The sequence below is a fragment of the Manis pentadactyla genome, chromosome 4 (genome assembly GCF_030020395.1).
Source record: "Manis pentadactyla isolate mManPen7 chromosome 4, mManPen7.hap1, whole genome shotgun sequence".
Taxonomy (NCBI): domain Eukaryota; kingdom Metazoa; phylum Chordata; class Mammalia; order Pholidota; family Manidae; genus Manis; species Manis pentadactyla.
In genome coordinates this window covers 46,418,017-46,435,789 of record NC_080022.1, presented here as the reverse complement: position 1 = coordinate 46,435,789, position 17,773 = coordinate 46,418,017, and the positions used below count along the sequence as shown (strand labels likewise).

The 17,773-nt window shown below is 43.8% G+C and overlaps 1 protein-coding gene across 7 annotated transcripts in view; it reads left to right on the top strand.

The window, feature by feature from the left end:
• Positions 1-17,773, top strand: part of DAB1 (DAB adaptor protein 1) — a 1,149,186-nt gene that overhangs the window by 1,120,334 nt on the left and 11,079 nt on the right. For 6 of the 7 annotated variants that reach the window (XM_036911229.2, XM_036911230.2, XM_036911227.2 and 3 more), the window contains 4 exons: positions 1,505-1,613; positions 8,794-9,342; positions 12,905-13,032; positions 13,395-13,505. In XM_036911229.2, the coding sequence (XP_036767124.2) occupies positions 1,505-1,613; positions 8,794-9,342; positions 12,905-13,032; positions 13,395-13,490 (882 nt within the window). In that variant the 3' untranslated portion in view covers positions 13,491-13,505. The remainder of the gene's footprint in view (positions 1-1,504; positions 1,614-8,793; positions 9,343-12,904; positions 13,033-13,394; positions 13,506-17,773) is intronic. The other variant, XM_036911228.2, reaches the window with a different exon arrangement.

Sequence of the window (17,773 nt, the reverse complement as noted above, 5' to 3'; positions counted from 1 at the left end):
GGTGCACAGAGAGCCATCAGCTGCAGCTGCACCAGCTGAAGCTGCTGGGTGGGGGCAGCTCCTGAGGGCACTGCACGGTTTACAAACCACAGGACGGTGCTATGGTTCACTGGCAAGGCGAGGTTCGCCTCATAGAGGAAAGGCTGTAACCTCACCACTGAGGACAGATGGCATGAGACTCTGCTGCCCACAGCTGCCGCCAGGGAATCTAGCCACAGCTGCCCTGCTCCCAACACCTGATGCCCAGAGCAGCCGTGAAGGAGGGGATAGCTGCTCCTGTCTCCAGGGAAGTGGACAGCTCTAGTGAGTCTCATGCTCTCCTGCATCCCAGGGGTAACAGCTCCATCTTGGGCACTGGAGTCTCAGAACCACAGGGCTATGGAATTAGAGTAGAAGAGATCTTCTAACCTCATCCCCTTCATTTTGCAGATGAGCAAATTGAGTCCCAGAGAGGGCATGTGACTCACCCAAGTTCACATAGCGGAAAGAGAACGGTGTTGATTGTATGTAAAAGTGCTTAATGCAGCAGCTCAGTGCTGTTTCTGGCCCTGAACACAAGTGCAGTCCAAATGGGCATTTAATAATTCTATACAGAACAATGCCGTTCATCCCCCAAGCTGTTAGTATAAAAATGGCTTTGTCTAATTGCCATGTTTTCAGGATTAATTGCTTGCCCCAGTCTATTCCAAGGGGGTGGGGTGGAATAGGATATTTTGGTATCAAATAGGCATATTCCATAGGCAAAAGGCTGCTGTAAACAGGTGTAAGCCTTTAAAAAAGTGAGTACTGATGTTTTTATTTTAGTACCACTCACCTTACACACCAGTTCATACAGCAGACCTTTCTGGAATTCCAGCAGGGGCCAGGCACTATAGAGTTTGCAGCTACTCAGGCATTGCTTTTTCTCATCTTCTTGAAAATATTTACTTCTTTTTCCAAGATTCAGGCAGGATTCTGGGAGGAACCAGGGTACCAGAGTCTCTGCTCCTGTCTCTCAGTTTATTCACTCATTTAGTCAACAGTTGTTTATTTACCATGTTTTAAGTGACAAACCCTGAGCTGGGTGCAGAGTAGGAACTGAGTGAGGGCATGTCACTTTGGGTTGACCATCCCTAGAGGATGACAGCCAAATATTATGGAATAATTTGATGGCCTGAAAACACCCCCAAGGAGTAGGAGCTCAAACTAATTAGTCATGACACTGACCATCGTTTGCTTAGTGCCTACTGTCTGCCTCAGCATGGTATACTAAGCAACTTAAATGCACAATCTCATGTAATCCTCACAGAAGCTTTAGAGGTAGGGACCATTTTTCCCATTTGTTAGAGAGTGTATGTAACCAGCTCATGGTCTGCACACCACATAAGTGGCCTGGACCGTGGCTTGTTTCTGCAGTATCGCACCACCCCCACCCAAATCCCTGCCCCTGCTACCTCCTGTCCTTGGTGACTGCAAGCCAGATCTCCCAGGAGCCTCATGCACCCTCTACTTCTCTGTCTGACAGACTCCTGCAACTCCAGGTGATGCCTTTATCCCGTCTTCATCTCAGACACTTCCGGCAAGTGCAGACATGTTTAGTTCTGTACCTTTCAGCACTGCTGCTGTACCCTCAGGTAAGCTCTCTGCCTCCTGCTTCTCTCCCCTAGGCCCCCACCCATTAAGAAGGAGAAATTGTTGACTTGAGCCAGCTGCCAGATTATGCCAGAACACCCACAGAACCACCAGGCCCTCCTTGTGGCTCTTCAGGTGACATGGAGAAGCTGCCAGGGGGGTGGAGTGGATGGTGTTTACAAAGCTCTGGTATACCACCGGCTGGAATTCAGTGATGTCCTTCACTTGGAAAGGTCACTATTCCTGGTAACTTGGGTATGGCTTTAGAGAGCATGGTGCTCACACCATGCAGATCAGTACAAGTTCCTCCTGTTCTCAGCCAGAAGGCAGGAAGGCGACAAGTAGGGGAGGAGATGAGTCAGTTCTCCACAGGCCTCTCGAGATCTGATTGAAGAAGGGGTCTACCTCATTTGGTGGGGACTCAAAAAGGGGAGGTTCCCCATACAAAGGGGAACATCTGGGGGACAGAGCAAACTGCTAAGTGTGAATCGGGAGGGTGATTATTCTGTTTTCCAAATATTCTTTAAAATGTGTATGTTACTTTTATAACAGGGTAAAAAAAATAACTATATATAGTAACAGTATTGCAGGTGAGCTACAAATTGGTAGGATCTCAGGCATCTTAACTTGTTTCCATGGCATCAGGCATTCCAGGGAACTGGGCCACTCTACTTAGACATGACCAAGGTGGTACCCTACCTTTTACATACATGAAAGCCTTAAAGACTTTTTTCTTTCTTCAACTGTATATTTGAAATCTGTAGCTTCATCTTTCTCTTTCCACTTGATTCTTATCAATGGCAGTGTTTGAATATTTTAGAATACAAATCTTATGTTTTTTTCTCTGATTGCTTTTAATTACATAGTGTTAGAAGCAAATTCTTGCCACCAAATATCAACTTTATTTTTATTCAAAGTGAATTAAAAATTCATGCCCTGTTGTTCTGAAATAGTTACAGTTATTCCTCATGAGCCCAGGGATCATTTTGAACTTTTAGAAGCAACAGAGTTTGGTAGCCACTGGGTCTAACCTTCAATTTTAAATTTGAAAGTAGACTAGAAATGTATTTAATTTCTGAGCTTCACAATCAAATCTGTTTTACCCATCTCTAAAATGGGACTAGTTTTCCTTACCTAAAATGGATACTAAAATTTCCTTGGGAATGGTGTCAGAGAATGTGTCACTTTTGAGTAAAAATAAGCCTTCCACCAGAAATGCCCTGTCTTCCTCTGCCATCAGTCTTATGTTCAGAATACCAGTACTTTGTCCCACTATTTGATCCATGAAGATATGCTGGGACAGATGATGGGAATTCTAGGCACCAAATATACTCATTTGCAGGCACATTCATTCCACAAATTCCCAGTGGGCCAGGTCCTGTTCTAACTGCCTGGGGTGGGTCAGTGACTACATCAGATGCAGACCCCTGCCCACCGAAAATTTACTTTCTGTTGGGAAGACAGCAACAACATAAAAACAAGTACTTATGCAATGTATTTGAAAATGATAAGTGTGGTAGGACAGAAGAAAATGTAGAGCAGAGGGAAAGTTTTGGAGCAGGCAGAGGGCAGGTGTAAATGGAGGTTGTGGTCAGGAGGGGCTCACTCAAAGCTGAGATGCGAGCAGACCAGAAAGGGTGAGGGAGGGAACCAGAGGTATCAGGGTTAGAAGCAGGCAGAGGGGTGGTTGGGCCCCTCTGAGTCTCCATTCCATTCTTTATAAGGGAGAGGTTGGGACTGGATGCAGCCCTGCGTGTCTTCCCACCCTAACATTTGGTTAAAAGCAGCGAGGTCCTGCCCAGGCAGGCACAGCCCTGCTCTCACTCTTCTCCAGTCACTTCTCCATAGCTTGTGTCTGATCAGAGCTTTGAAGACCTGGATTTTAGTCTTGTTACTTGACCATGGGCAAGCCACTGCTGCACATCCAGAACTGGTTTCTTCAGCTGCTAAAAAATTGATAGATTCCTTCCAAGATTTCAATTTTATAGAACATAACTCTGAAGTTAATTTCAGTCAACATGTTTTTGCTTTCTTACTCTACTTCAGATATGCTGAGGCACAAAGCTAGCTTCAGCTAGTGCTGAACTGCCTGCCCTTCGCCTTGTCCAACTGACCCTAAAAATCTCTCCGCTTGTTGCATCTCCTTCTACCTGCCCCTAATTGCCTAGCCAGTGATAGGGAGACAGGGAAATGAATTGGTGTATGCAGTACAGTAGATGGCTGCTGGAGGTTTTTGCATCCAATGGGCTGGGTGTGAATCCTCACTGAGCCATTTATGTATAAGCTTTAGGGCAAATTACTTACCCTGTCAGAGACAGAGTTTCTTCATCTTTATAACTGAATTGAAAATAATACTTATCTTGCAACACTATCATGGAAACCAAATGAGAAAATGAAATGCTTTGAAAAATGCTGGCACTTCGTAGATGCTTCAAGTGGAAAATGCTGTTATTACTATTATTTCCAAAGGAGAAGAAAATATGTCTTGCCCTACCTATTTTTTCCTTCTTTGCGTGTTTTTTAAAAATGCATATAATAAAGTGTAGGTCTTTGGCCTCTTGGGCAAGACAGAGCTGGCCTTGGGAACATGGAGAAGGTCCTATGTGTGAATACAGACCTTGCCACGAAGCAGTGGTATAACACTCAGCTAAGTCTCTCTAGAGCCTCAGGGAACTTATCTGTAAAATGGGGGTGACAATTCCACCTCATAGAGCTGTTCTGAGGATTGTGAGTTGATACACATAAGAGAACAGGTAAAACAGTGCCTGGCGGTGTTTACAATAGCAAGCAGCCAGCAGATGTTTGCCACCCTGTTGATCAGGAGCCCTGGCGCCATTCCCCATGCTCTGAGTAGCTGCAGTAAAGATTCTCCTCAGGAACCTGCAGTTCCTTGTGCACAGGTTGAACAGATATTGACAAAAGCTACAATGCAGGCTTGTTGCAAGGTTCAGCTTCACAAAAATGTGTTCTCCACTAAAATGTGGGTTGCTTTTTTTTTTTAATAGTTTTATTTGCTGCATCTCCACAGACTAAAACAGTGCTTGGTGCTCAGTAAGGCTATTTTTGAATGAATGAATGAGGCATAATACAGATAAAAGGTACCAGGCAATATAAATTATCATTCTGTATAAATGTTGGGGGAGTCTCTTAGTTTTCAATGTTTCTCGTACGTTTTAATTTGCTTTTTTCTTCTTTATTCATGTAATGAGGGTATCCCCCAGGTGCTAACATCTGGTTATAAATTGCAATTTTCAACACTTTTAAAAACTCTCTAACTGTAAGGCAGTAATGCAGGTGTTCGCTTTCACTTACAGCGAGATTTATGATTGATCTGAACTCCGTAGCATAAACAGATGCTCCTTGGCATCTCCTCTCTCTGTGTTGAACGTTAATGAGTAAATGGTTACAAAGCTGTTAAGTGGCTGCAGTGACAGCCACCAAGGGACTTCCCGTGTCCAGTGCCACCTCAGCCCGGCCACTGAGGGGTCCATTCGGTCATGCACAATGCCATGTGGCCAGAGAGCCTCAGCTCACAGGTCTGGGGAGAGCCCAGGCTGCAGGGACCCTCCCAGGAAAGGCAAGCAAGACCTGCTAGTTCCCAACATGATACCCAATTACCCTGCACTGTCTTTTTTCTTCCTGAGTATCGTACTTTGGTCTGAAGCAGATGGCATGGAGCCAGAGAGACATGTTAATAGCTCTCTCCAAAAAGTGTGTACAGCCCATCTGTTGGTTCCTTGTGGAAAAAAAAAAGACAGGGGGGAACCTGTCACCAACAGTAGAATCATCAGAAATCATAGCACTTAAGGATCTTGGAATTTAAGTGTACACCTGGAAAAATGCAGTGAAGGCATTTATTCCACTGTGACTCATTCACCTTTATATAGAGCCTTTCTCCAGTCTGGTGTGTCCTTTGTGGTAGACACCGAGGGGACAGAGAGAGAAAAAAGAAAGGGTTCCTGCTGGCAGGTGGTTTCTAGTCTAATGAGAAAGACAGAATAGCTGGGCACTTACAATGCAGTGTGACAAGTGCCGTGACAGAGATGAACACAGGCCTGTGGGAGCCCAGAGAAGCAGAGCCCACCAAGTCTAAACGGCAGGGGTGGCGCCCAGCAAAGGTGACGCGGAACGTCTCAAGGAGCAGATGAGGAGCAGCCCCACGGGACAGCTTTCCCGGGGGAGTGGGAAATGGGGCTGAAGAAGTGAGAAAGGTGCCGATGCCCAAACGCTTGTAGGGCCGGCTGAGGCATCTGAGCAGCACACTCAAGACAGTGAAGTACTGTGTTTGCACGTTAGTCCTCTGGTGGTCACAAGGATTGTGGAATGGGAGAAAAATTTAAAAATTGGCTGACACCTTCTATCCATTCACCAAATGGGCATTAGGGTTGGGGTGGCTGAAAGAACCATAGAGGATTTCCACCCTGTCTAACCTAGTGTCCCCTTTTTATAACACCTATTTGTAATGTCTCCTTTAACATCTTGAAGTGAAATTCATAGATAATATAACCTACCTACCTCTACAGTTTTTCCAGAAATCAATATAATGTCCTAACTATAAGGAAGAAATAAAAGAAAGCTAATTTATAATAAAAATACATGCATTTCAGTAAGGAAATTCCCAGATATAACCAAATTGGAAGATGTGCTAAGTGGTCAGTTATGTATAACTATAATCACCACAGGTATAGATGGATACAGGACTGTCGGGTTGGCTGAAACACCGTAAGAACTGTTTCTGCCGGGACCCCCATTTTCCAGAATGGTCAACAACTTTTGACAGTGTTCCAAGCAAAAAAAGTACATTCTTCCCTCAATGTACCCAGTTGTTAACATTCCTGGAAAATTAAGTGTATTAAAGCTATGCCAAGAAACTTTGAATTTCCATGCAATTCAAAGTCCAGTCTGAACTCAAATGATCATAAAGTGAATGTGGGATAATTCTTCATCATGCACAGTGTTCTCACACATTATAGGATGTCTTATGTTAATGCTCTTGGCACCTTGAATGCTAATAGTGTCCGACTCCTCCAAGCTGTCATGACAGCAAAACACACCCCACAAGTTTCTAAATCATCCCCTAGGGGGTAGTAGCATGCCCACTGCGAGCCATTGAGCCCCATCAAAGTAAGAAAATAAGAAAAACAAAGTCAGAGTTTGTAGTGTTGGCAGGCTCAGGTCATTGCATTATTATGTGATAGGTGAGGCAAAGGCAACATTGCAACTTCCCAGTTATAAATGTCGCGCCAAAACCTCTTCACCCTCTTGTCCCAGTGCCCTGGCACTAGGGTGATCTGACAAGGATAGTGTGCATTTTGTTGGCATGTCTGCCTCATTCCATAAAAGCATTTAACACTGCGATGGTAATCAGCTAATCAGCAGGAAGCTGGGGTATCCTGCCTGTGCCCCTCTGGAGCCTTTTCTCCCTTTGCAAGAAATGGCCTGGCTTTGAACGTTGGCTCCACCCCTGATCAATCAGTTGAAGGGCAGGAGGCTCTTGAGACTGGGGCGTGAGTGAGCACCGTGCACACGATGTCTATGTCTCTGGTCTCCAGAGGTGCTGACGTGACCCGTGAACACGAGCAGTGCCATGGGGCCTGCCTGTCTTCCCTCTGGAAGTTGCTACTGTACCCGCACCCACTCCCCCTCTGTACCTGCCAAGTCCTTCTGACAGCTGTGAAAATGCTTATCTCGTGAGGCCAGGCAAAGCCAGCTTCTCCGCCTTCTACTCTGCCTGGCATGGTCGTGTCTCCCAGGCCCAGCTGTGCCTGCATGTGGCCCGTGGCCCCTGAGAAGGGTGGGACCACCACAGCACGTGGGGGCTCTCCAGACCTTCAGAATGCTCGACTGTTCCATGATGATACCAGGTGTACTGACTCTATAAGATCAGAAATCAGCCAGGCCATCAGGGTAGGACACTGAGGTAGAGAGGAAGAACATAGGCTTTGGGGACAGATGACCTCCGTTCAGATCCTGACGCAACTTTGTGCCAACTATGCGACCCTGGACAAAGACTTTTGACTCCTATCTCAACCCCATTTTTTTTATTCTTAAAAGGGAGCTAACCTACTCTGCAGGGGTTTTGTGAAGGTTTAAAGCACCCAACCCTGTACCTAGAACGTTGTAGGCTATTGATTATAGGACATTGGTTTTGTTACTATTGCTATTGTAAAAAACATCCTTTTAAAATGATTATGCCTATCTCACCTGAGAGGAATAATAAGCAATGATCCTGGTAATGTGTGTGAATACACCCCCTGGAGCTTTGTAGTGCCCAACCCTTGCCACTGTAAAAGGTGCTCCTGAGATGACAATCACATCCATTTTTTTAGTCCCTAAAATTGACATAATAATATAGAGCAGTGTATAATAATACCTGTAGCTATCATTATTTATATAGCTGTTATACATCAAGCAAGGTATTAATTACTTTAAGGCTCTATCTGATTCAAGGCATACTAATTGCTAATATTTACTGAATGCTCACTCTATGTCAGGTATAGTACTCCACTTTAAATATGTCATCTCTGTTAATCTTTAAAACAGCTCCCCACCCCAGCCTTGAGGCAACAGGTATTTTGTGCCCATTTTACAGATAAGGAGATAGAGCCTAAGCTCTCCGCAGATTCCACAGATAAGCAGTAGCTATCTGAATTTTAACCTAGGCCTCTAAAACTCCAACATCTTGATTCTTATTCACTTTGTAATCACTTTGATGCTGAGAAGGAAGATGCTATAACCTGGCTTTAGGACAACAAGCCAGACTCTCAGACAGCTTGGGCAGTTGAGAATTCCCTTGGGCTGGACGAAGGAGAGGCAGGATTGAAACCCAAATGTTCCTGACCTCTGGTCCTCTGCCCTTGTCCTCCAGAGGGTCACTGGCTCCTGAGGCTAGGTGATGTCAGAAACCTTTAACAACAATGGCAGTATTATTGTCCTTCCCCGAGATGTCGGCCTGGCTTGCTCTCTCACTGCATTCTAGTTTGTGCTTACAAATCATTCCCTAGAGAGGTTCACCTGACCACTGCTCTAGAAGGCAGGCACCACGAGAGCAGGGACTTCTGTCTTACCTTTGCATCCCCAGTCCCTGGTCCATAGCCTGACACTGAGTCGTTACTCAGTACCCTTTTGGAATCTGTGAATCGCTCTTTCCCAGGGTGCCTCACTCCTTTTTCGCCCTTGCAGGTTACGTGGCAATGGGCGCCGTCCTCCCATCCTTCTGGGGCCAGCAGCCCCTTGTCCAACAGCAGATCGCCATGGGTGCTCAGCCAGCAGTCGCTCAGGTGATGTCGGGGGCTCAGCCCATCGCATGGGGCCAGCCGGGTCTCTTCCCTGCCACTCAGCAGCCCTGGCCAGCTGTGGCCGGGCAGTTTCCGCCAGCCGCCTTCATGCCCACACAAACTGTTATGCCTTTGCCAGCCGCCATGTTCCAAGGTCCCCTCGCCCCCCTTGCAACCATCCCAGCCACGGGTGACTCCACCAGGTCAAGTCCACAGGCTGAAAAGCCCAGGCAGAAAATGGGGAAGGAAATGTTTAAGGATTTCCAGATGGCCCAGCCTCCACCCGTGCCCTCTCGCAAACCCGACCAGCCCTCCCTCACCTGTACCTCAGAGGCCTTCTCCAGTTACTTCAGCAAAGTCGGGGTGGCACAGGATACAGACGACTGTGACGACTTTGACATCTCCCAGTTGAATTTGACCCCCGTGACTTCTACCACGCCATCCACCAATTCACGTGAGTGCCCTTCCCTGGAGACGTAAGCCCAAGGGGAGGCAGAGATCTCAGCTTACATTCCTCAGGCTTCTTTGTTAATATTACCACTAATCATAATAATAGCTACCAAGTGTTAGCTATCAATTAGACATACCTACTCCATATGCATTTTATTTACTATTTTATACTCCTGTATATCCTCCTGATACATTTATTAGACCTGTTTTACAGATAACAATAGGGAGATTCAAAGACAAAGAATAGGCAAAATGGTGAAATTGAATACAAGCCTATTATTTTCCCATGTCACTCTGCCTCTTCGGGTTTTGTTCCTTTGCTCACTCATTCATTCATTTACATATGTCCCTGCTGAAGAACAGATTTTGATAGGGCTTATCAAAATCATGAATGTGAATTTTTTTAAAAACTTCAAGGACAAGGATAAAAAATGAGAATAGAAAATTAAGATCAGGAGAAAACTTAAGGCAGCTGAAAGGTTTCATACACCTGGGAAAGCTGACGCCAGATTTTGGTTCAACACTTTGAGTAATCAAAGAGAAAAAAAGATGGTGTAGCCAAAAGCTTTGGACTAGGAACCCAGAGAGCAGCTTTACTCCTTACTAATTTTGTGCCTACTGGTGCCATTTTATCTCTGTGAGCCTCAGTTTCCTCATCTGTCTAGGCTGAGGGTCATTAAAAGGATTCAGTGGCACACATACTGAAATATCATCATATACCTCACAAACCTTGAAGTACTTCTCGCATCATCATGAATGTATATTGTGTGGTTCATGCAGAGTCCTGGACCAGTGTTCTAAGCTCAGCTGCTCTACCATAAGCTGGGTCCTTGGGCAAACATGATGCTTTTCTTAATCTCACTGTATCATAGGTAAAACTAGTGAGTTGATTAGGATGAGCCTGTGCCTCTTTCTAGTTCCAGCATTCAGTGATTGTACCCCAGCTCACTTTTCTACCATAATCATCAGGAAACCATCACCGTGCAGCCAGTCAGAATCCAGATACACTTGAGCACATGTGCTCAGTTGACACCATGCGGGGAAGGTGTCGGGTGATTCAGCCTGTGCCTCGACAATTGATAAGAGGAAAGAAAAAGCTCATGGATCAATGAGTTTGGCATTTTCATTACTGTCGCCAATCATATGGATCACCTCTTGGCCAATACTGTGAATTGTCCAAAAAATCTAATTTTCCCACAATTAGATAGTGTCATTTCAGCCAAGTTCGGAAGGCTGTTCTGAAAATGAATGCCATCTATGCATGTAAACAGCCTACTCCCACTGAAGCCATATACATAGTGGGGGCATCTCTATTAACGCTAACCCACACAGGGTTTCAATGAAGAAAAATAAATAAAAATGAAAAGTTGAAGAAATGAGAGCCCTGCATAAATAAGGGAGCATCTTTTAAAAACAGACATCTTTCCTTCAGTGGGCTTGTGCACCAGCTATGAATGAAAGCAGGAAGTTTAAGATCTTTGAAGACAGGGTCCACGTCTTAATCATTCCTACCTTTCTCATAAAGCTAGCGAAGTATCTAGCAGATGGGAGGCATTTGGGAGAGACTGTAGAGAATGAAGCAAACAAAGCAAAGGACCTCTGGTACTGTGTTTTAGAGCAGGGCTTTGCAGCCTTTGCATTAATTGATCATTTGGACCAGTTAATTCTTTGTTGTGGGAGCTGTCCTGTACATGATAGTGTGTTTAGCATCATCTCTGGCCTCTACCCACTAGATGCCAGTCACACACATCCTCTCCCCCTAGTCATGACCATCAAAAACTACCCTAGATATTCCCAGCTGTCCCCAGGAATGAGATTGCCCCAGAATGAGAACCACTGTTTTAGAATATTAAAGTATTCTGGAAAACCTCACAGGTAAGGCAGTCATATAAATTATCTCCTAGTTATGCTTCCAGTTGATTTAATCTGATAAGTATGAGCCATACACCTCACAGAACTGGCAGCACAGCCTGAGCTCTCAGCCTATAATAAGTAATAAACCACTTCAAACACAATTCAGGAGTCAATGACACTAATATTTATTAAACGTCTATCACATATAGGAGTGTTTTCATATGACTTACCTCATTTAAACCCACAATAACTAATTTGTTTCATAATCATCTCATGAAACAAAACAAACTTCCTTTTAAATTAATAAAATGTTTCAAAGAAAATGAATAAAATCAGCCTTCAGGTCCTCTTCTCCATGAGCATCACCTTGAGAATGTTTTGAGTGAAGGATCAGTTGGATCAAAAGTAAACCTCAGATAGAAATAGGAAAGCACACTTGCCTGGACAGTGTCAGGCACACCTGCGTCCAGTCCCAGTGCTTCTCTACCCTAGCCGCTACCTGTGCTAGCCTGGGAAAGTCACTTCACTTCTCTGAGCTGCACTTTCTTCATCAGAGAAAAATAATAGGTACGTAAATACTGTATCTACCTTGCAGTAGTTAGTAGTGTTTATATTAGAGAACATAATGAATGCAAAATGCTTAACACAGTGTCTAGCTTGCTGGCTCACAGTATATGGCGTCATTATCCTAAATGTAGGTTCATCAAGGCAAAAGGTACTCACCAAGTTTTATAATCTCTCATTGTCTGATCAGATGCCATATTTTGTAACTTCTGGACAGCTATGGAAGGGAGGTCTTACTAACGGCATTTGAAATTCAGCTACTAAATTAAGCCATGCCATCCTTTACTTGGGGCTGAGCCAGTGACTGGCATGTTCAGTGCCAAATTGGAGATGATTGAATGAAGAGTAGCCTCAAATGGCATATTTGTTATAAACCTCTGGAATAAATAAGATGAGGAAAATGCGGGAAGGTCAGGACAGAAAATGCACCTCCTTATGGAGTGAGTAATAAAGAGCTAGCCATGCAGTTGCCATCAGCTACCTCCATTTTCCCAGATCAAGAGACACTCTTTATCCAACGTGTGTTTATCAGGTACCTACTATGTGCCTGGATACAAAAGCTGGTCTACCAGTTGCCAGCAATGTGGCCTTGAGCAATTTAGCAACCTTCATTCTCTTTATCTGTAAAACTAGGGTGACTCCTACCCCAAAGAGGCTTTGTGAGGGTTAGAGATATTGTCTGTAAAATTTCTGACACATAGAGGGCACATATCACTGTCCTTTGATCTATTCTGATTGAAATAATTATGTAATATTAAGAAAGAAGAAAACTATAGTTCAGTGGTTCTCAGCTTGAGTGTGCGGAAACGGAGTCTCTGATTCAGTAGGTTTGGGGTGGGGTCCAAGAATGGTCATTGCTAACAAGTTTCCGGATGTGGCCAGTACTGCTGAATGGGGACCATTCCTGGAGAACCATTTCCTTTCACATCAGTGTGGACCGGCTCCTTCCTGAACATCAAGTATGTAAAAAAACAAGATATGTATGTACAGAGCAGATAGTCAACTGTTCCGCTGATTCGATTTGTTATAGGAAGAGGAGTCCTGTGTTCTGACTTGGCTATAACCAGATCCCTGAAGTTTCTGTGGGACATAAATGGTTGCAGCCAGACACTTACGATGTTTCCTCTTTTTACATGGTCTCTGTGTAGCTCCAACCCCAGCCCCTCGACAGAGCTCTCCGTCCAAATCGTCTGCGTCCCACGCCAGTGATCCTACCACAGATGATATCTTCGAAGAAGGCTTTGAAAGTCCCAGCAAAAGTGAAGAACAAGAAGCTGTAAGTGACCAGTTTGTTCTTCTGTTTTTGCTTTTCCTTAAAATTAAGACCTCTGTATCTGAAATAGACAATGCGTGAGAAAACCTACATAGAAAAGAATGCTGACTCAGATTCTTACATTCTGAATGAGTTACTGAAGGGGCTTCCTGTTATATTTGGACCAAATGAGCAGCTGAAAAACATTGTCCTTTCATTAAGCTGTTCTTATAAGTTGTTGAATTTGTGGGTGTAGTATCTTCTAACCGAAGTTACTGCCTCCTTTAAAAGAACTGATTGTATGCATGCATGAAAATGTGCCCAGCTGTCTTATATGTTCAATTGTTGAAAAGAGAAAAAAAAAGTGTTATCTTCTTGTGTTCTAGCCTGATGGATCACAGGCCTCATCCAACAGTGATCCATTTGGGGAGCCCAGTGGGGAGCCCAGTGGTGATAATATAAGTCCACAGGCCGGTAGCTAGATAGCGCAGGTCTGGGTAGGTATCTGTTCTTTTTATCTCCTTCACCCTACCTGCGATCTGCTTTCCTTTCTGCTTGCTCTTCATTTCTGAAGTCCCATCTCGATGTTTGAACCATGTCTCTTTGCCTGAGCGTGCCCCTGATGTTTGAAGCATCTCTCTTTGCCTGAGCGTGTCCCTGATGCTTGAGCTGTCTTGCCTTGCCTGGTGTCTGCTTGCCACCTTGCTTTTCATCATGGATGCATGACCTTTGACATATACTGGGAGGTAGGGGTAGGGGTGAGGAGTGGGGAATGGTCATATTATTTTATTGACAGTATGTTCTGAGTGGCTGGCAATAGAATGAGGCATGGTCAATACTAGTAAACATGGACTCAGTTTCTGAAAGCACCAAGATGGACACATTCTGCCCACACTGACAGTTTCTCAGGGAGGTGGTCCAGATGCTTTAATCCTCTAAGCAAAATGTCACTGTGTTTTCTACACTGATATGAAGAGTCACCAACCAAACACCTGAGAAGCCAGACTAAGAAGCAGAAATAAGCAGTACTTGAAATAAGATTGATAGGGAGGTAAGATCATGGTAGCCCATTTTGTGTAGCCAAAAGGGGCTCTGTACCCTTTCCAATGTGTAAGTGAAATTCAAAACTCAAAGACATGTAGCGTTTGCTTTGGAGGCTCTGCTGTTTGCACCTGTGCTACCACATGTGGTTTACCACTGAACCACTTCAGATTCCATCAGCAGCTGCTTTTAAAGAAGCGTACTTACATTTACCAGAAGTGGCTTTTGGCCCTTGAATTTCAATACATCTGATTTGATTGAAAGAAAGAGGAGCTGATGATGCAAACCTTCTCAGGAGACAAAAGTACACCTTATTCCCTTGTTACCCAGACATGATTTCTAAGGTCACTCCTTGACTCATGTGTTCAATTTTCAGATACTTTCCGAGCTTTCCATAAATGTGTAGGACTGCAAGGCTGTACCCACCAAGCCCCTTTTTTAAGTCCTGAACAGCATGGTCAGAAGCATTAAGATGGTAAATAGTTTTCACCATTCATAAATGGATTCTGAGGCTACTTCGAAATCCTTCTCAGTTCATGTGTAAGTTATTTTGACAGTTACTGAAAACTAATACAGTGTTTTGAAAGTACATTTTGTTAATACATTTTATGATTAGGGAACTTAACATACTCTGTATTTTGCCACATTTTATATCATGCAAAAGCAAAATAATACATCATGCCGTACAAAACCATGTGATACCCATCTAGAGATTCAGTCTTGCAAAGCTGTTCAGGCTGTTGGTGAATCAAAGGCAAAGTCAATGTTCCAGGAAGGAGAGAATTTAGAGATTATGGGTGGATGCCATGGAAAGATTCCCTAAGAGGTTTTCTACTCCTTGCATGTGTTTTATTTCACATGCTCAACCTTGCCTTGGAAAATCTGATGAATGAACTAGAGGTGACAAGAGCCAATCATCAGCATCACAGCAAACATCATCTTAAAAGTGAAGTTCTTCTAGAAAACAAAGATGACTTACACCATTTACAGGTCAATGTATCAACCCCTCATCTTTATGAGCCTGTTCAGCTTGAGGCAGTTATACAATTTGAACTGTTTTGTGGGGGCTTCAGCCTGTTCCATGTTTGATGCTATATCTAGAACCCCAAGCCACAGCTGAGTTGTAAATGGACATAGCATGGTATAGTGGGAAAAGCTGAGAATTTGGAACTTGAGTTCATATTCTAGCTCAAGTACTTCATAGCAGAAATTCTTGAGCAAGAACCATAATTTCTTTTGAGTCTTGATTGCTTCATCTGCTAGAAGGAGCTTATATAATCGGTTAGGCTAACTGAGATTGCATTATGCTGCGTCTTTAGCATGGAGACAGACACTCAGTACTCAGCCTAAAGCTCAGCTTTAAAATATGGATTCTGGAGAAAGCTTTTCTGAATTCAGAACCTAGCACTACCACTTTCCAGCTATGTGACCCTAGTGAGATTTCATAGTAAGTCTCTCTTATTTTGAAAAATAGGGATAAAAAATAGCATCCTCCTCATGGGGTTACTGTTTGGACTAAATGAGATGATCTACATGGATCTCTTAGCACAGCGTCTGACATGTAGCAAGTGCCCAGCAGGTGTTAGGTGTCATCCCCCACCATCATCATCATATGTGCTCAAGGAACATTCCCCACTACCTTAGATTTTAACCATTTAGCTTCTGTGTTGAATAAATTCTGCCATGAGGATCGAGGCCATTGGCTGGGAGGTTGTGCTGTATACCTTCTACCTTCAGATAATTAACTCTCTATATGCCTCAAAAAAGCTTTGGGGGAAAACAAGAAAAAGAAAAACCCCACTTCTTAACTCTCTGGCTTGCCCAGTCCTATAATCAGAATGACCCTGGTTAGGGCCTCACAGGCTACCTTTCACTTTCAAAAAATGAAAAAAGTGGTCTTAGATTCAAATATAAATCATAACAAGTAACTCCTAGCTCCAAAGGAGAGCTGGCCTGTAACCTTCAGGGAAGCAGTGTTCTCCCTTTGAAAGTTTAGCCTGGCAGTATCACAATTACCTACGAAGAATCCCATACCAAGAGGCTGGTACCCACCTTGCAGACATCTTCCCTAAGACACCCGTTAGGGGAGTTCAGATGGGCCTTTTTGGACCCCTCCCTTAACAGCATCACAAGCCACATTTGATCTTCTTTCTCCATTCTATTCACCCATCCAACCAACTGGAAATTTACTGACTGCAATTTCTTCATGCCTTTCCAGACATTTGGATAAAGGACACCATGCAGACCTAGTTATGTCCATGGCTCTGTTTTCCCCGCTGCCTTCGTACAGTTAGAAAGCAGGAGTCCCATCCTTCTTATTGCCGTTGCAACCGTTATCTCCAGCTGCTTTTTATTAGAAATGCCCACACCATTCTGAGGAGGCAGGGGTGACATCTGTTGTTAAGCTAAAGCCATATCACACGATAGTAAAAGGAAACAGACTCAGTCCTCACAGGTGGAAAATTCAGGACCAATCTCAAATAGCATTTCTGTTTTAGCAATAAAGGGAAATTTCTTCAATTATTTCATTTTCTCCCCTACCTCCCATCTGGGAGAATCACGTGTCTTTGAAAGACTAGGTCAACAGTCCTTTCAACAAGAAAGAACCAAAATAATATTATAATGACTGGTGTGGGAATGGCAGGTAATTTATACTTCACTGATATGTTGCTGGAGCAATTTTAAAGGCAAAATGTTAGCTTTTGAGGAGATGAAAGAAAAATGAAAACATCTATTTGGTTAAATGGCTAAGTAAATAAACTGCCTATCAGACTTTCCCAGCTGTCAAGTCAAAGTAGCATCTGTAACAATGGGGAATTGTTTGGTCTGTCTCCCTTAGTAAAAATAGGTATTGTCAGAAATAATACGTTGCTGTCATTGTTTTTTACTACCGATTTTTGTAGTAGGAATTCTAGACATATAAAATATTACCTGATGGATTTCTAGTGTTCAGAGGAAAAGAAAGCTGGACTTCACATGCTGTGGAAGAGAAAATCTTAAGGAAAAAAAAAAAGAGAAAGAAAAGAAATGCATAGTCAGGGAACTTGGGTTAGAATTATGGTTCCAAAGCAGGTGACCTTAGGCAAGCATGTAACTCCTCTAAACCCCAGTTCCCTCATATGAATAATTAATTAAAATGGCTCTTTCCTCAGGTTATCCCAGAATCAGAAGATACCATGAATATGAACATGCTTTGTAAGCATTGAAAGCAAAATACATATATTTGGGAATGTTATTCCTATTCTGTTTTTGAATAGAGCCAAACAACAGAGCCTTAAAACAAAGAACCACAGAAGCAGAAACCATCCGTCCATGTCACGTATGTAAGGCTCAGGAAAAGTCCAGCCCAACCTGTTGGTGTAGTTCAGGCAAAGGATGGGAAGGGCCTGGCTGAGGACAGTGTCAGCCAGGATGGAGGGGTGGCCTTGGTGTCAAGAGATATTTAAATGAGAAGATCAGGAGGTTAAGATGGGAGGAAAATGAGAGGTGACGCAGAGGGCATACTCTAGGATGCCCCCCAACCAGGTTCCTGATCCGGGGGTATAGGTGGTACCAGTCACTGTGCTAGGGAACATGGAGCAGCACACTGAAGTGGAAGGAAGGCAAGTTTACCTTGGGACCATCCAAGTAAAGATGCCAGTAGGCTGCTGGATAGAAGAATCTAGAGATCTGAACTAGAGATCATGATTTCAACATGGCTTTAAGCCCCTGGATAGTGGACACA